At 32.5% G+C, this 18,151-nt stretch overlaps 3 protein-coding genes across 5 annotated transcripts; 2 read left to right on the top strand and 1 right to left on the bottom strand.

Moving 5' to 3' along the window:
• Positions 1-134: 134 nt before the first annotated feature.
• LOC123273067 (dynein regulatory complex subunit 3-like) lies at positions 135-1,406 on the top strand. The gene is made up of 4 exons (XM_044740257.1): positions 135-302; positions 394-1,024; positions 1,090-1,166; positions 1,226-1,406. Exons 2-4 carry the CDS (start codon positions 806-808, stop codon positions 1,359-1,361), a joined length of 432 nt encoding a protein of 143 aa, XP_044596192.1. The 5' UTR covers positions 135-302; positions 394-805; the 3' UTR covers positions 1,362-1,406.
• Positions 1,407-2,128: 722 nt separating this feature from the next.
• Positions 2,129-5,283, bottom strand: LOC123273060. 2 transcript variants are annotated; one of them, XR_006511235.1, is made up of 3 exons: positions 5,081-5,283; positions 3,035-4,983; positions 2,129-2,542 (listed from the first exon to the last, which is right to left on the bottom strand). XR_006511235.1 is itself a non-coding variant. In XM_044740245.1 (2 exons), the coding sequence occupies exon 2, from the start codon at positions 4,954-4,956 to the stop codon at positions 4,207-4,209; it is 750 nt and encodes a 249-aa protein (XP_044596180.1). In that variant the 5' UTR covers positions 4,957-4,983; positions 5,081-5,277; the 3' UTR covers positions 3,779-4,206. The 2 variants fall into 2 exon arrangements, 1 of the variants encoding a protein (XP_044596180.1); XM_044740245.1 differs by lacking the exon at positions 2,129-2,542 and having other exon boundaries at positions 3,779-4,983; positions 5,081-5,277.
• A 115-nt stretch (positions 5,284-5,398) lies between these two features.
• LOC123273065 (novel acetylcholine receptor chaperone) lies at positions 5,399-13,713 on the top strand. 2 transcript variants are annotated; one of them, XM_044740256.1, is made up of 6 exons: positions 5,399-5,586; positions 5,720-5,860; positions 10,654-10,792; positions 10,864-10,970; positions 12,989-13,108; positions 13,182-13,713. In XM_044740256.1, the coding sequence occupies exons 2-5, from the start codon at positions 5,750-5,752 to the stop codon at positions 13,100-13,102; spliced, it is 471 nt and encodes a 156-aa protein (XP_044596191.1). In that variant the 5' UTR covers positions 5,399-5,586; positions 5,720-5,749; the 3' UTR covers positions 13,103-13,108; positions 13,182-13,713. The 2 variants fall into 2 exon arrangements, with proteins under 2 accessions (XP_044596191.1, XP_044596190.1); XM_044740255.1 differs by lacking the exons at positions 5,399-5,586; positions 12,989-13,108; positions 13,182-13,713 and adding an exon at positions 12,146-12,476 and having other exon boundaries at positions 5,623-5,860.
• The last annotated feature ends 4,438 nt before the right edge of the window (positions 13,714-18,151 follow it).

Here is an 18,151-nt window from a genome sequence, read left to right as displayed (position 1 = left end):
GTGATTTATTTTTCGTATGTCTTAATCAGCAAAGAAGAAAGAAATGACTCCATCAAAAAGTACAGATATGTTTCCTAAATATATTGTTAATTATTCTACTCTTATTTTATTTGTTTATAATCATTTTAAAATTTATTGTAGACAAGCTAACATTATTAAAGTTGAAGAAGTCGAATTAAAAATTAAAATAAAAATGGATAAACAACAGAAAGTAAATAGAAAAAGTCAATATGATTCTCTGTGTTTTGTTGATCAATTAGACGGGGATGAATTTTTTAATACTGTCTTTCAAGATGACTAAAGTTTGTTTTATTTTACTTATATCGGTTATGTCTAAGATCATAATTCATTAATATTAGAAGAATCATTTATTAATTGATTACTTATTAATAGATATATTGAAAAATCTAAATAATGATACCCTTGAAATATATGAAGAATATAAGAAAAAGTTTACAACAGTATGTCCAGGAATTGTACAAATTTGGAGGAGATCAACACGTTGTTAGGACAAAAGAAATTAATGAATTTTTTTTAGTCGTTCGAAAAGCTCGAGAAAATGTTTAAGATCATTGAGACAATAAAAACAGGAAAAAACGGAATTTTTGATAAATTTTATGATTTAGTGAAATTTGATAAAGAATTGAATGAACAAAAAATAAAAATAGATGTAAAAATAGCGAAAACTCAAGAATTAGCTGATGCTTTCATCGAAAGTTTGACGAATATGTGGACAAAGCTGATGTACAGCGAAGTTGTTTCGCATGAATAAATAGATGATATATTTGAGATTTTTAAGATAAATATGATTGACTTGAAGGATCCACTTGTAGAATTTGTACGAGAAATTTTTTCTCAAATATATGATATTGTTCTCCAATACCGCGAGGCAATAAGTACTGTGATTAATAATTATTTAAATAGTGTTGGAGATTTGACAGTGCCAGGAAATTATGTTGACAATTGTGGCGACGTAGATGTTCTAAACAATACTTTGATCATTTCACATGATATTCATATACAGGTAATAAAAAGATCTTTCCATATAGAAAAACTGAAAATGATATTTATATACTTTTTTCTTCAAAGATTGTTGATAACCGCAATGACAGTATCATTGAAAGAATAAACCTTTGGCTTGAAGAGTTGTTACATGAATTCAGCAAGTAAGTTTAACCGATAGATTTTTAATGAGTTACTTTATTAAATTATTATTTTTTTTTAGACAAGAATGGCTTCGACATCGTCAGCGAATACTCGAAATTTCTCATTTTTTGCAGTTTCAGCGAAAACCGATGCATAATGATTTTTGTATCAAAGACGCATTTGCATTTGATGTTGCAGCGTCTCTCGAAGGATAATTTTAATAATAATTATTTCACAATTTAAATATATTTATTTATTTATACAACGAAAGAAATTTTGTAATAGTACACATGATCGTTGTATTTATTATTTTAAATTATTAATTTATTAAATGTGTACAATTAACAAAAAAACAAATAATTAATATATATATATATATAAAATATTAAAAATTAGTCAAATCTAAATTCGCTTTGTTAATTTTCGTTATCTTAAAAATTTTACTTTTCAAAAATAAATTATATTATTCAAAATTGTAACACTCGATTAAGATAAAAATTAATTTTTTTTTTTTTTAAAGCTTCAATATATAGATGCAAATCTTCATGAACTTCAGGCTGAGAGATAAAATTTGTAAAACGAAGGGTATCAGCATCTCGATTTTTCTTCAGCCATTCAATTAATTCACTTCTCAAATTCATTTTAGTGGCATGTCTTCCTACAGCTAAAAATAAAATAATTATAAGTTATAACATACAAACTATTATATAATTTAATTTTTTATTTTGCACTCATCGATTTTTATATTGTTTGCGTGTGGAATTTTTTTTGTGATAGTTTATTAAAAACGAATCCTAAAAATTATCAAATGGCTGTCAGTTTCAGTAATTCAAAAATATAAAGTTTTTCAAACGATAATTTAACAGAATTTATTCCGTTTTATTTAATAAAGTGATCGATTTGTTATCAAAGAAAAAATATAAAAAAAAAATATTTCGATATTTGGAATTACTTTTTACGCTTATTAATGACAGATTGTTACTTCCAGATGCTGTTTAGTGTAACAATATTTAATTCGATAATTAATTAATTAAAAACAAAAAAAAGAAAAGGCTTTTGCTAACTTCGTGTTAACTGAGGATCAGTAGCGTTGATATTTTGACTTTGCACATGACAGTCGTTTTTCGGTTTTTTGAAAATTTAAACTAACGGCTCTTGCATAGTAATTATATTACATATAATTATATTATTGATTTGAGTCAGTAAATTTTTCACTTGAGACCAAGTCAGGGCTGGGCCCAAAGCACAAAATGCAGTGATAGATTAGGCCCGTTAGCTTGAGGTGATCATCTGAAGCGTGGATGCATCATCGGCGTTAGCATTGGTCCACCAGGGAATCCCATTCGAGTCGCGAATGCTGGATGCATCGCACCTGGGGACAATGCCCCGAGCATACCTGCAATACCACAAAATATAATCAATTATGATATTCCGTGAAATGATATTGTTTTTATTTTATTTATTTGCATAGAATTGTCATTCTAATAATATTTATGATAATAATAATAATAATAATAATAATAATAATAACACTAATAATTATAGTTAATCTATATCTGGTACAATTTAGAAAGAAGGAGAAAACATTGAAGCAGGATGCATGCAGATTATTATAATCAAAGTCTTTTTTAATGATTAATCACTTACACGTTTTGTGTAAAAAATTTTTAATTAATTAATTAAAAAAAAAAATAAATAAAATAGAATTACTGAAAAGAAAATTTTTTGACGTTAGAGATCCGAAGACTCCGATACCCGTACTCAAAAATAGAATTAAAATTAATTTATAAATTATTGATAATAATGATAGTAAATATTTAAATAAATAAAAGCGTTCATCAACTACTTTAATCACGACACCAGGATTCCAAGCTATAAAATTGCTCACCCGTGTGTCTGATGAGGACCACGAAACAAATCAATCAACGGCCCACATCTGTAGACTGTAGTAGTTGGAGTCTGAACTTTTTCTTTCAGTATTCTCACTTTGAACTCATTGTACTCAAACATCTTCAAAAAATCTTCTTTAGTCATTTCCAGACGCTCAAATGGTTGCCTTTTCCTTTACAATGTCCTTCTACAAAGATTCAAGAAAAGGGAAGTTCAGGGTTGAAATTTTCTTATCTCTAAGATGCAGAGACAACCTCCGTAGACACGTTCCATTGCTTCGCTCAGTATGTGAGCACTGGAGTGCCAAATGACTTGTTGACCATCAGGGCTGTCAAATTAGAGTAATTCCAACTTGCAATCACGTTCTAAAGGTCTGTCAAGATCCCACAGTTCATTGTTAATCTTAGTAATCATCGTATTGTCAGCAAGACGACAATCACTACTCACGATTCTCAGGATCTATCCAAGTTTACTATATATGAAGACTAATTTTTTTATGATTTTAATTTTTGTCATAATTTTAATTCAAATTTTTGTTTTTCAATCAATGTAATCGCATACGTGCTAGAAAGAATATTTCAAAAAAACAACAAAATTTTTAGAGCTAGGATTACGTGTAAGAAACACTCTGAAATCACGTTAAGCTATAACTTAATAAAATTGTTTTAAGACATTGTTTTAAAACAGTATTCCAAGAATAATTAAAAGATTGAGTATTTTTGTTTTCGATTTTTTTTAAATATCTTGATATTTTGTTTGAAACTATGTATAAATTTTTAACAAACTTAAGATTTTAAAATAAAGTGCAAGACTTTCTTCGACATTCAGAGGTAATTGTATGTCAGGTATCAATACACCTACCAATTGACAAAACAATTCATTGTACAATTTAGGCTCCAGAGTATAATCAGATTTGAGAATATTAACAGCATTTTCATCAATTGGTTTCTTGTAATCCCTTGCTCCAATTAGTTCAGGAAGATAATACAAACAATTTGGTTTTCCTGGAGCTATATGACGACTTTTTTGTTTTCTTATACGATGCCGATTCCACTCATGACGAATCATTTTCAATTCAGCTCTAATTAAATGTCCAAAACAGAAGCGTAAACATTCATCATGTAATATTGATGAATCATTATAAAGACCTCTCTCGCGTAAATCTTTAAATTAATTGATCCAAAAATCCAAACCATGACGTCTAAGTTGAGACCAATAACTTTCTATACGCTGATTAGACGTACTTTTGCCTTTAATAAAACTTTTCCAACCAGCTAAATTATCATCATTATGAAAACGTAGACTTTGCTGAAGAGCTTCAACAATACAATTTTCTGTACCACAATCTGATCGAATTAAAGTTGGAAGTAACTTTAATCTTTGTACCGCTTTTAAAAAATAATGTGCAACAATTTCCGGTTTATTATTTGATGTAGCGACATCCAACCATGTAATTTTTCTAGAAAATCCATCAAGACATCCGTGAATAGCGAACCCAAAGGGTTTCAATTTATCGTAGCCATCAATGTGCCAAAGGAAATTAGGTCCAGGAACAGAGTATTTACGTCTCAATAATCGTCGACGAGACCTCTCTTCGATAGAATCTGGATCAACTACATGTAAAATTTTATTAACTGTACTCCTCTTTACTTTTAAGCCATAAATCAGCTTTAAACGTTGACACATTCTTTTATAGCCAATACAGGAACCACTACTGTTTATTTCGTCAATCACGGCAGAACCAATTTTTTCCAAGAAATCTTCAACAATATATTTACGCTTCAGTCCAAGTTTTTTAAGAATTCGAATTAAATTTCGACGAGATATTGAAATGTTGTGATATTTACATAGAAAATTAACTATTTCATTATATGTAAACCCTTCGTTAAAATCCTTCCTTATCAATAAATCACGTGCCATCTCTTCCAAGTTTGTTGACAATTAATGCTGAAAATTAAATAAATATAATAATATAATAAATACTTAAAAAACATATTATTCATAAAAACAAAAACATGAGAAAATGACAACAATAAATAGATACTTAATGTTTGATGATCCCAAATTATTTAAATTATTGATTCATTTATTTAATCTAATAATAATATTTTGTCCCTCCCTCCCATACTCTGGCAAATGCCACACTTAAGTGCGTGCTCCTTATGTAGTCTCCACGAAATTTACTATAGCCAATTTGGGGCTATACAACAAATTATAAATTACAGCGTAGGTAAATCCACTTAAAAACATACACATCATATATTATGATTATTATTTATAAGAAGAAACATTTAGCGCCACCTTTAGATTAGTGAGATAGACATATTAAGTATGTCAACGGAGACGAAAAAGTCAGTGCTACTATCACTCGTATAACATGTCACTACCGGGCTTCCGTACTTTTCCTTGCGTATGACTATATTTTTGTTACTCGTTGTTTCTATTGTGTAAAAACTTGTGTACTCGTACATATATAATTAATGACAAATATATTTATAGAGAATCTCGGTCTTACAAAATTCAAACTGTTTATTAACATTCAATTAACAAGTAAATAATAGTAAAATAATGACTTATTTCTTAATTTATTATTCGTGAAATAAGCCATTATTCGATTTTAAATACGTGAAATTAACAAAATTAATTTAATACAACTTTATCATTAATAATCTCAATTTTTTAGTTATTAAATTCTATTTAAACATTGAATGTTATGGCTTCGATTGTTTTAAAATCATTATCAATCCTTTTGGGAATATTTTTCGTTTTTGTTGGAACTCTCAAAATTACATCTTATCTTAGCAAGGATCTTCACAAAGATCTTGTAAGTATCGAATTTTTATTTACATATTAGCAGGTAGCGAATTATGATTATCAAGAACAGTATATTAGACATTTCAAGGGAGATAACTAACACATCCAGTGATATTGTTATAGGCCTCTTGTGTTGCTCATACGATTTTTTTTTTCTATTTATATGTACTTGTGCTGATGATTTTAAAATTAGAAATATCTGAATATATTATATAGAAATATATACTACTTTTAATGTTTTCTTTCAAATGTATAGAGGCCGTATTCCGGATATGTTAGAATTAAGTCGACACAATAAGAAGTAACCCCGGGAAAAATTCATCATGTATATGACCATATATTTATGATCATACGTCAGTTTTAAATGTGTCTTGTATGATTAGATAAAGACAAATGATCTCATGTGAATACGAGAAAAATTTTTCAATATATTTTTGAAATTTATTGAATAATCTTGTTACAGCAATGATCAAAATAATTATTTCATTGATTCGATGATTAGTTCTGACTTAAAATAAAAAAAAGCTCGCCTAGTTTAATACCAATCTCTTCTACAGTCACCCAGCCAAAATTTGTTCATTTCCGGCACTGCTTAACTTTTCCGATTCGCATTTCATTTATCTTTTAGTATATCTATACACTAGGTTGGACCAAAGAAAGACTATTTTTATCGTTAGATATTATTTGTGAACGATTAAATTTATTTTTTAGGTCAAATAAAGAAGAAAAAACAAAAATAATATTCTATTATAAAACCAGTATGGCATCGATTACTTAAACGATTTATTTATTAACGAAAAAAAATCAGACAGATAGAATTTTTATTAAATATTCATAAGTCCGCCGTGAAAAATAAAAAAAGAATTTGTCGAAAACTCAATTTTTCGATCTTTTATAGCTAAAAATGGTGGAGCCATACAGTTAAATAATTATACCTACAAAAATAATTGAACATTTTAGATAAATCTAATAAATCTGAATTAAAATTAATTTATAATATTTTAACGCTTCTGCTTCAAAAAATTTCAATCGTTGTAAAAAACCGAAAAAAATATTAACAAGCTCTTTTTAAAGAAAAAAATTTTTTTTTATTGATGCTCGTTTTCTTTTGGGCTCAAACATAAAAAAATTTATGACCCCGATATTGGCACATAGCCGACAAAAATAATTTTTAGATAAGGATATCTCGAGTCGGAATGGAGCTACGGCAAATGGACGCATGTGAAATTATTTGGCGCGAAAATATCTATATGTAAAAAATTTTTGAAATTTTGAAAATTTTTCAAAAATTTTTTACGACGAAAAATAATTTTTGGAAAGCTCTCTAAAAGTTCTGGATGATCCAAATTTCTTAAAAACTAATTATTTTCATTTATTTGCAATTATTTGTATGTACGTTTTTTCAGAATGCGTTTTTTCTGCTGGGACCTTCGGTTCAAAATAACTCCTTAAAAAATGATTTTTTTTTTAAATAAAAAATTGTACATACAGTTTTTATAAAAATACACATGTACATTTTTTTATTTTTCTAAAATTTGAATATTTTCAAAGATATCCGTATCCAAAAATTTTTTTTAATTTTTGGATGCGGATATGAATTTGAAAAAAAATTTTTTTAGAAAAAAACAAAAAAGTACTTGTGTATTTTTCGAAGAACTATATGTACATTATTTTTCTTTGTACTTTTTAAATTTTTTTCAAATATATTTCAAAATTTTGATTTTTTTAAATTTTAGTCTAAAATAAAAACTTGAAAAAAAATTTCTTTTGTTTAAATGAAATATGTACTTACTTCTTTCTTAAAAATCTTCATGTATATTTTTAAAAAACACCAACAATGTCTATTATATATGCCTAATATCTATTAATAATTATAAAAAAACTACTATTTAACTTCTTAATTTAAAGAATCCACAGAGTGTGCCATAGAACTACTTATTATTGCATACTAGGAATTCAAATTGCGCGCTCTAATCCTGAACCAATAAGGAATGAGTCGAGTTTTTATTTACAATTATGTTTATGTAAATGGGTCATTCCATGTCAAATCGACCAATAGTTGGAATCGACCCCTTTCGATTTGGATGAATTTTGGTCAAAAGTTTTCTTTTATCATAAAACGAAGTTCTGCCAAAGGAAAAAAAATAAAAAATTTTTTTTCGAAAGATATGCAAATTCAAAATTTCGCGATTTTTCCAGTTTTTAAATTTTGTTTTTGCAATATCTCGAATGCTATTATAGATACAGAAATGGTCTTTCATTTGTTTTAAAAGGGGACACTTAGGGCTATTGAAAAAAAAATATTTAGGAAAAAAATTTTGAAAAATGCCACATTTTGAATTTTTGAAAATCGACAAAAATGAAGACCGCCATTAAAATTTTGGCTCAATTTTTTTTGTATGATACCTTGTACTGATCTTAAAAGATCCTGAAATTTTTGAAACAGGGATTTTTTTTTCAAAAATCAAGAATCAAGATATTTTGCATACTATTGTCAAGATAATTTAATGGAGATTAATTTGACACTTTTCAAAAGTTGATTTAATGCAATAGAAACGGAAAAAAATATCTAAATAGGTCAAAAAATTTTCCTGTCCGTCATGTATCAAACTCTGAAAACACTGTAACTTGCGAAAAAATGCATTAATTGAGTTAAATTTTTAACTTCCCGCTAAGAAAATCGAAGATTTTCAAAAATCGGGAAGTTATTGGTTTTACCCCGTTTTTCGAAAATCGAGTTTTCATCAGATTTCGACGTTTTGAGGTCCTAGGAAGCATCCCTGACTACTCCCACGAGGTTTTCACTATGTCCGTATGTATGTATGTATGTATGTATGTGTGTGTGTGTGTGTGTGTGTGTGTGTGTGTGTGTGTGTTTGTGTGTGTGTGAAAGTATGTGAACCGCTTATAACTTTTGAACGGCTGATTCGATTTTATCGTGATTGGTGCTATTTGAAAGGGATTGGCCAAACTTAGATTTTGAGTATAATTTGGACCGATTCGGATCAGTAGATTTTAAGAAATCTTAAAAAAACTAAGAAAAAAAATTTTTTCAAATGTGGTTTTTTTTGGATAACTTTTAAACGGCTCCACCGATCGATTCCAAAAACTAATTAGCTCTAGACAATAAAAAACCACGTCGATCGCCACCAAGCTGGTCAAAATCGGTTGATTCGTTCGAGAGATATCGTGAACAAAAGAAAACCGAAAAAAGTGTTTTTTCGGGATTACTCCGAAATTTTTGGTTCGATCAATTAAAACCTGAAAATAACTTATGAGGACAATAAAACTGCGATGAATGCCGCCAACCGCGTGAAAATTGGTTAATCCATTCAAAAGTTATTGCGGTTTGAAAATTCCAAAAATAGTGTTCTATGAAACTTCTATCAGACTTTTGAGCTGGGAGAGCTCAAATGCATAAAAATATTATCTCAATGAACTCAGCGAGCTCAAAATATCACATAAATTATATTTTGAGCTCAAAAATCTCAAAAATATCATAAGTACAATTTTAAGCGCCCAGGTATGGAATTAGCGGGAAGTTACAGGGATGGCCTTTAAGGTCAACCGTTTTACTAATTTTTAACTTCCCGCTACGAAAATCGAAGATTTTCAAAAATCGGGAAGTTATTGTTTTCACCCCGTTTTGCAAAAACCGAGTTTTCATCAGATCTCGACGTTTGAAGGTCACAGGAAGCTTCCCTGACTATCCCCGCGAGGTTGTCACGGCGTCTGTATGTATGTGTGTGTGTGTGTGTGTGTGTGTGTGTGTGTGTGTGTGTGTGTGTGTGTGTGTGTGTGTGTGTGTGTGTGAAAGTATGTGAACCGCTTATAACTTTTGAACGGCTTGACCGATTTCATCGCGGTTGGTGCCATTCGAAAGGGCTTAACCAAACTTAGATTTTGAAAACTATTTGGACCGATTCAGATAAATAGATTTTGAGAAATCTTCAAAAATCTGAAAAAATAAATTTTTTCAAATGTGGTTTTTTTGGAATAACTTTGAAACGGCTTAATAGTTTAATTCCAAAAACTAATCAGCTCTTAACCTCAAAAAACCACGTCGATCGCCACCAGTCCGGTCAAAATCGGTTGATTCGTTCGAGAGATATCGTGAACGAAAGAAAACCGAAAAAAGTGTTATTTCGGAATAACTCCAAAATTCCTAGCGCATTCAATTCAAAATTTGAGATTCTTTGTGAGGCTTGAAAAACTGCGTCAAATGCTGCCAACCGCGTGAAAATCGGTTTATTCATTCAAAAGTTATTGCGGTTTAAAAATTCAAAAAATAGTGTCATCAAATCCCTATCAGACTTTTGAGCTCGAAGAGCTCAAAAGCATAGGAAAACAATCTCTTTGAGCTTGGAGAGCTCAAAATAACCCATAAATTGTATTTTTGAGCTCGAAGAGCTCAAAAACGCCATTGGTGCAATTTTAAGCGCCTAAGTATAGAATTAGCGGGAAGTTGCAGGGATGGCCTTCAGGGTCAACCGTTTTCCTAATTTTTTTTTTTTAATTCTTTGAGAGAATCGTAGGTCACCGAATGCGAATAGCTAAGTAATTCAGTGTCCTTTATGTACAATTAATAAAATAAAACAAAAACCAGAAGACTGTATATCTATATATATTGTGTACATTTATCCCACTAGAGGCGCTTGAGCATTATCGTGCTATTTCAGCTGTTTTATAAATTTTTTTTCACATTCTTTATTTTATTAATATTTCATAATTAAATGAGCATTATTATTTTCCAAACTTTTTTTCATTAATTACTTGATTTTTTTTTCTTCGTATGAATTGCAGCGAAAAGAATACGTTAAATATGCCAAAGTATTTCCATTCGCTGAGCTACTTAATTTCAAAGTACCAAGTAAATGGTACAGAAGGGTGGTTGGATCATTAGAAATCATCTGTGGTTTTACTATGGCCATTGTCCCCAACCGTGAGTTTTCAAGAAATATCAAAATTACTACATCAACTGGCTCCCAGAATTGGACGTAGTTATCTTTTCAGGAAAAATCAAGAATACGTCTAATGTCATTTTGCTGTGCCTGATGTTAATGGCTGTTTATTCACATCATCGGCTTGACGACAAACTGGAGAGAACTGCGCCGGCACTGGTATATATCATTTAATAACCAATTTTTTTTTACTTATAATTATCCTTATCTCTTTTTTTCTTTCTAATATATATTAATTGGCTGTTTGAAAATAAATTTTTTCGGACAATTCGTAAGAATCTTTTTCTTCGAGAATGAAATACGAGGACATTTTTTTTAATTAAAAAAAGAAAAATACATGCCGTATGCCGCTCGATGTTTATTTAAAAAAAAAAATTTCTTTCTTTCGAAAAAATGTTATAAAATACACAGATTTAGACAAAAAAGATCAAATTTTGAAGAGAATTTTATTATCCATAAAAATTTTTTAGAAATAAGCATTTTTATTGTTGATTGATCTAAAGTGTACAATAATTATGTTCAATTTATAACACGGTAAGGAATTAGATAGTTGTCGGCGTCTTTGTGCAGTGTTGCTTCTATGCCTGAGTTTTTTAAAGTAAATACTGTTTAGTTTAATAGATTTTTAAAGTACTAATAGAAGACATGCCTTATTTTTTTATGTACTGTTAACTTGAGGTAAAGATTTGACTGGATTGTTCGGAGGTATGTCTGTTTTTTTTTCCTACTAGGCGCTATAGTTGCTTACAGTGGTGTTTCGGTTTCAACTGTTAAAAAAATGCTACAGAAATTATAATTATAATTATGAGTGTATTTTTACCACACAGGAAAAAAAATTAACTTGAATCAAGTAAATAATTTTGAAGAACTTCATGTTCTTGATTCGAGTAGAAAAGTTCTCAAACTAAGAAATTTTTCTCGGCTTAAGTAAATTTTATTTGATTAAATAATTTTTCGTCTTGATTCAAGACAATGAAACTTTTCAAAATTATTTTCTTGGCTTAAGAATTTTTCACTTGATTCAAGTTGATTTTTTTTCTGTGCAGTAAGCATTAGCTTCTGCAGTTTGAGAGTATGAAGAAAAAAAAACTCCCATGTTTATATAGATCAACGACATTTTTATTGATGAATTTATCAACGTAGTTCAAATTCTTTAACTTTTTCAAATTTTCGTTATTGATTTATACTTAATTTTTCTGGTAGTAGTGTTAGTAAGTCTTTTTTATAATTTTGCTAGAGATGGTTTTCAGAAAAAATTTATTTTTATGTTTGAATTTAGAGTTAATTGAAAAAGGGACTACTTAGATTGATTTACTAAATTTCATGTGTGTAAGGCTTTTCAAAATCTGAATGAGGCAAGGAATTTAATTAAACATCGGATGTCATGGCACCATGGTCACTGTCAAACGGAAGAGCTTTACATTATGCTTTTTTTTTTTTTTTTAAGGTAGTTGGTTCGCAAAATTCACATTTTACTAAAATTATGAAAATTTTTTTATCAAAAGATAAATACATTAATAGCTCACAACCAAAATTTCAGATCGATTCACCACACCGTTTCTGTTAAATTAAGTATGAAATCTAGTTAAATCACTCGTGTGGTACGAAAGATTTCATACTAACTTTATCGGCTCTCCGTACTTTTACGTGTAAAAGAAACAATTTCAAAAATTAATTACTCAGAAACGGTATGGTGAACCAATCTGAAATTTTGGTGAAATATGAATTTTGCGAACTAACTACCTTAAGCGGTTATAAGCGGGACTAATATCGAGGAACTCGTTATTGTAGAAAATAACCAAAAATTTGAATATTTTTCAATCTAAAACTATTGTAGCCTATAATGGTCCTTATTTTTTTATTATCGCGCTCAATGTAATAGTTACGGAACATTATCAGTTAAATTGCGATTACTATATAAAATTTCGGTTTGTGTAACAAATGGACATTGTATGCATTAGTGGGTTATATCCTGTGGCAATATTATGTATTTAACACGCTATTAAATAATACGGTCGTGATAGTCTTAAATAATTAATTTACTTTCTCAAGATTTTTATTTTTTTAAAACTATTATAAAGTAAAACAAGCTCTTATTTACCTCTTATAATCCACTTTTTGAAGTACTTATAGCACGTATTAGTTAATCATTTTTAATGATTTTCAATATATTTTAGGTATTTTTATTCATGTTGACCGGCAGATTAGTTATCGACTCACAGCTTAGCGATCAATCAAAAGAAATCGCTACAGTTAATGGAATGGATGAAAAAATTAAAAAGCAAGAGTAAAATATTGTGAGTAATAATTTTAAATAATAAGTATAAAATAATTGTTCAAATGTTTAGTAAAAAAATTTTTATTTTTCAGCAATTCCAAATATTACTATTCATAATGAATATGAATAATGGAATAAAATTTCGTTTATATATTTAGACGATCTTTAAATCAATGAGTACTGAAGATATAATTTTAGAAATAAATTTAATACTTTGTAATTTTTCTTAACATGTAATTACCATTGTTACATTATTTATTAACTTCAAAAATAGTGAATATGTCTATAATAGTATAGAAATTTGAATCATTGACGATGGAAACAAATACATTCTTGCTGACTCTGGTTGAATTCTATAAATCTATGGATTCGGTCCTGATTCATTCCAACGTCAGTAGTATTGACTTTAATTCTGTCAATATAATGAATATAGAGAATGTTATTTGATAAGAATAAAAATAATATTATTGATTTAATTAGTCAAAAAAGTATTCATGATCAATCAAGTACAAAATTCAGTTAAATTATGTAAAAATTAACTAAAAAATGTTTTTCACAAATTAATTGCCAAAGCTGATTCCAAAGGTGTAAAAAATAGAAATAAAGCGTTTTACAACAGTCAAACTCTAGTTTAAATTTTCTAAACATATTCCTTATTCTACTTAGAGATTAAATGTAATATTTCTTCAGTTTTCACGAAAAACAAAAATTTGGAAAACGGATGACCCTGCAGACCATCCCTGGAACTTCCCGCTATGCACCAATTCAAAATGCTTGAGAAATTATCTATTTCGAAGTTTCGAGCTCAAAAACACAACTGGTATACTTTTCCGAGCTCTTCGAGCACGAAAGCCTCGCGTAGTTTCTGTTGATACTGTTTTAACCACAGTATCCAACGTAGTTTTTCAAGCACAAAAAAATTATTCATTATCTACCAAACGATTCGACGTAAAATTTTAAAGTCATAATAAAAAAACACTTTTTGAAATTTAGAAAACGAAATATCTTGTAACTGGAGGTTTATAGTTTAATTACAACGTCATACTCGGACTTGTAAACCAGTGCCCTTGGTGGTCGGCAAGGCAAAATTTGTACGAGGACAAGATATCTGACCGCGCTGTGTTGCTTCGACAAACTCTGTTTTAGCGCACGAGCTACAGTTTGGGACCAAGTGGAGGTGGTAGGAGAGCACTTCGGAAAGAGCCTGAGTGGACTCGTTCTCTTCTGTTGTCGGCAGCCAAACGAGTCGGTCGACTCAAAGATATCGCTGCAAGTACGCACAACACCTGGGAAGCGTCGGCGATGGTTGGGTGGACTGGTGTCCATCCTCAATGAAAAACGGAAGACCCAGGCCAGGTCCTGTTGGAATGGTCTATGAGGCGTTCTCTGGTTGGCCAGGAGGCCAGGAGGCCGGTGCCGTACTACCTCGTGGATTCTGTTAACTTCAACTACAGGAATTCTTAACCAGCGTCCATTCACCGTCGAGTTTGTCACCCAGCATTCAGCAGGCATATCATCGAGTACGTTATTTTATTAGTGAGATTTATATTCATTAAATGTGTGAATTATAATTGTAGAGTCAGTGAATTTTTGGTATCGAGTCTTTGGAATGTCAAGTCATTATTCTCTAAATTTAACCTTGAGGGTTATTGTAAAATATTAAATTAATTAGCTCTATTGTTAAGTGTAGTCGTTGTTTGTGTTGGGTGAATAAACCAGTTGTTAATAAGGTCTATCTCTTATCCCTGCAGCACCGAGAGGCTGAGTTCCCAACATCTTTATTTACTCTCAGTGGCGCCGTTTTAGTGCCAAATGTCAAGTGGAGTCGTCCCCAGGAGGTCACAAACCTGGGTAAGGGTTCCCTTTATAATCTCACAAACAGATTAGCCGATATTGACGGCATTCGATACAAATTTATGAGCACTAATAGTCATTATGTTACGTCAAAAACGTTCCAATAAGAAATCTTGAAGTTATTTCACACTTCAAGTGTTGAACATTGTTTTTCAACAATTTTCGTCAACGATATCTCACGAACGAATAAGTCGATTTTGATTTTTTAAACAGCATTCCACGTCATTTCTTGAGCTTAAGAGCTGATTACGTCATGGAATTAATCGATAAAGCAGCTTAAAAAATATTTTGAAAAAATATGGTTTCCAAAACTTTTTTTTTTGAATTTCTTAAAATCTGTCACACCTTATTAGTCCAAACCTACGAAGAAATTTAAGTTCCGCTGAAACCTATCGAATGAGGCCAATCTCGTTCAAATCGGTTAAGCTGTTCAAAAGTTATGAGAGGTTTACACACCAACCCCCCCCCCCCACAAGGGGTGGGGGAGTGCTATTAGAAATAGATCGCAAGACCAAAGACAGTACTGTCTTCACCGATGCGGTAAGATCAGCAACCACGAGCATGGGTCCCTTCAAAACCTTGACGCCTACGATGGCGATTGAAATTCTCGACTTCGACGGAGTTTCAACCGAGGAAGACGAACGTGCAGCGCTCAAACGCAACCTGACTATTGGTCTGAAAATTAAACGCGTCAACTTAACTAAGAAGACACCGCGAGGTTAACGGGCAGTCTTTTGTGACATCGATGAAGCCAGTGCAACCAAAGTCCTCGATAAGGCCCATATATCAAAGTAGGTTGGGTAAACTGTTGCATTAGACCGATTGCAAGAGTAATCCGCTGCTTCAAATGTCTTGGTTATGGGCACTCAACTCAGCCGAAGCTACAAACATTGCAAAAATGACGCGTGTTCTCCAAGAGAACCCGAACAGGTGTGTGCTGGCACAGAATCTAGTACGTCAGCGTGTCTTTGAAGACAAGACTGACGTCTGCATCATCTGTAAACAGCACTCAAACCCCCGGATTGAAACATGGTTCACGAATGAAACTGGCACGGCAGCGATCTGGGTTGTGAACCCGAGCAAAGTCATCAACTCATCACCAACAACAGTGGAAGCAAAGCAGGATTTGTCTGAATCAAAACCCTTACGACCTACTTCGTAAGCGTTTACCTCTCTCCTAACGTAGGGATCAGTGTGTTCCTCCCGAAGCTGGCCAGCATCGAAAACACTATCAGCGAGTTACAGGGTAAAGTTATATAAACGAAGTCGCAGATTTCGCATCAAGACTTGACCTCACCGTTCTGAATATTGGAAACACCTCGACCTTCAGCAGACCAAGGTATTACGGATCCATCCTCGACATCTTGCTGGAGACCTCAAAGTCACCAGCAGGATCAAGAACTAGAGAGTATCGGAAGAATACAGTGGTAGTGATCATCAACACATAACATTCAGTGTTGTAGTCTTTTTCACTTCCGCAACGCAAAAGAACTTCAAAGAACGAAGGTGGAATGCCAAAAAGCTAGACCAAGAAGCTCTAAGAGAATTTTTTTCGCAAAACTCGGCAACCCTCAAACGCTACCCTGCTCCCAATTTTAACATCTCTTGTGATGTCTCAATGATACGCCTGAAAAGCCGGGGCACGCACAGTCCGGTATACTAGTGGACATCGGAAATCGCGGCACTCCCGAAAAGATGCCATGAACTTCGACGGGAAGTGACAATAGCCACAACACGCACCCCAGCAAAACTATCATACGCAAGTGAGTACACAGAGGCCAAAAAGGCACTTAATCGCACCATCAAGACAACCAAGGCGACGCTATGGAAGGAAATCTGCAACGACCTGAACCAGGATATCTGGACTAAAGCCTATCAAATTGTCACCAAAAGACTTAGTAAGGCTGCATTAAAAGCACCGAAAACCCTAGCTGAAATGGACAGCATCGAAGCGGAGCTCTTTGCTCTACCACTAGCCGCGAGACAAAAGTCACTTCACAAATAGTAGCGAAGTTTCACTTTTCTCAACCAAGCAACTGCAAGATGCAGCTAGGTCCCTCAAACCAGGAAAAGCACCAGGCCCCGACGGCATCTCAACTTCGGTGATTAAGATCACAGCCCAAGAATTTTCGGATCTACTGCTGAATTCTTACAATGCATGTCTTGTAACTGGCACATGTGCTATCGTCTGGAAACGTCAGAGACTGGTCTTCTTGGACAAAGGCAAAGGAATCTCCATCACATCCTCGTTGTTCAGGCCACTCTGCATGCTTGACATCACTGAAAAACTGCTCGAAAAGCTAATACAGGCTAGGCTGTGAAGTGACATCGACCTTATAGGAGGCTTTGCTGAAAATTAACACGGCTTTCGGAAAGGCAGATCAACGATCGGCGCAATCAAGAAGCTGGTAACCTCAAATCGCGCTAAGTCTATATTCTCCTAACGCTAGATGTAAAGAACCCCAGCAACAGCGCAAAATAGGAGGACATCCTGGACGCACTGGAGCACCGGTTCAAGACAAAAAAAAAGGAGAACTTGGCCATAGTCGACGACTATCTTGACACAAGAACGCTAATCGTGGAAACCACAGATGGTACACAGGAGTACTCGATAACAGCAGGCGTACCATAGGGTTCAGTCATAGGCCCCGACCTATGGAACACGGACTATCACGAGCTGCTGGAGATTCCACTGCTGAAATAGGTACATCTAACGGGTTTTGCTGATGACGTCGCGGCCACAGTAGCGGCAGACAGCGTAGAAGAGGCTGATCTTCTGGTTCGGTCGACCATCGATACCATAGTTCAAGACTGGCTTGAACAACATTAGATAAAACTAGCTAAACACAAAACGGAGATGGTTGCACTGACGCGCCAGAAGTGGTTCTCAAAGCCCTTCAACGTGGACATTGGCGAGACAACATTAACATCTACAAGAGCACTACGCTACCTAGGAGTGACGATAGACGAAATACTACCCGTTCGCAAACACCGCGAAAATGCATGCGTAAAAACCAGCAAGACGGTATCCAGCCTATCAAGGATCATAGCCAACACAATGGGCCCACGAACTAAAAAGAGAAGGTCTTTCTGGAAGTGATCAATCGGTTGATTCGTTCTAAAGATATCGTATGACAAAATTTTATTTACATACATACACACGACTGGACGTCCAGCCGGATATAGTCGCAACGGCTTTCAAGACCTC

This window comes from Cotesia glomerata, linkage group LG10 (assembly GCF_020080835.1).
Source record: "Cotesia glomerata isolate CgM1 linkage group LG10, MPM_Cglom_v2.3, whole genome shotgun sequence".
Lineage (NCBI taxonomy): Eukaryota > Metazoa > Arthropoda > Insecta > Hymenoptera > Braconidae > Cotesia > Cotesia glomerata.
Note: the sequence above shows the minus strand (reverse complement) of the source record. Positions and strands in the feature narration are given on the sequence as shown.

Coding starts and splice junctions, on each gene's coding strand:
- LOC123273067 (XM_044740257.1), top strand. CDS start 806: ATGATTGACTTGAAGGATCCACTTGTAGAATTTGTACGAGAAATTTTT. Junction 1,025..1,089: donor CACATGATATTCATATACAG/GTAATAAAAAGA, acceptor TTTTCTTCAAAG/ATTGTTGATAACCGCAATGA. Junction 1,167..1,225: donor TTGTTACATGAATTCAGCAA/GTAAGTTTAACC, acceptor ATTTTTTTTTAG/ACAAGAATGGCTTCGACATC.
- LOC123273060 (XM_044740245.1), bottom strand. CDS start 4,956: ATGGCACGTGATTTATTGATAAGGAAGGATTTTAACGAAGGGTTTACA.
- LOC123273065 (XM_044740255.1), top strand. CDS start 5,750: ATGGCTTCGATTGTTTTAAAATCATTATCAATCCTTTTGGGAATATTT. Junction 10,793..10,863: donor TATGGCCATTGTCCCCAACC/GTGAGTTTTCAA, acceptor TTATCTTTTCAG/GAAAAATCAAGAATACGTCT. Junction 10,971..12,145: donor AGAGAACTGCGCCGGCACTG/GTATATATCATT, acceptor CATGTGTGTAAG/GCTTTTCAAAATCTGAATGA.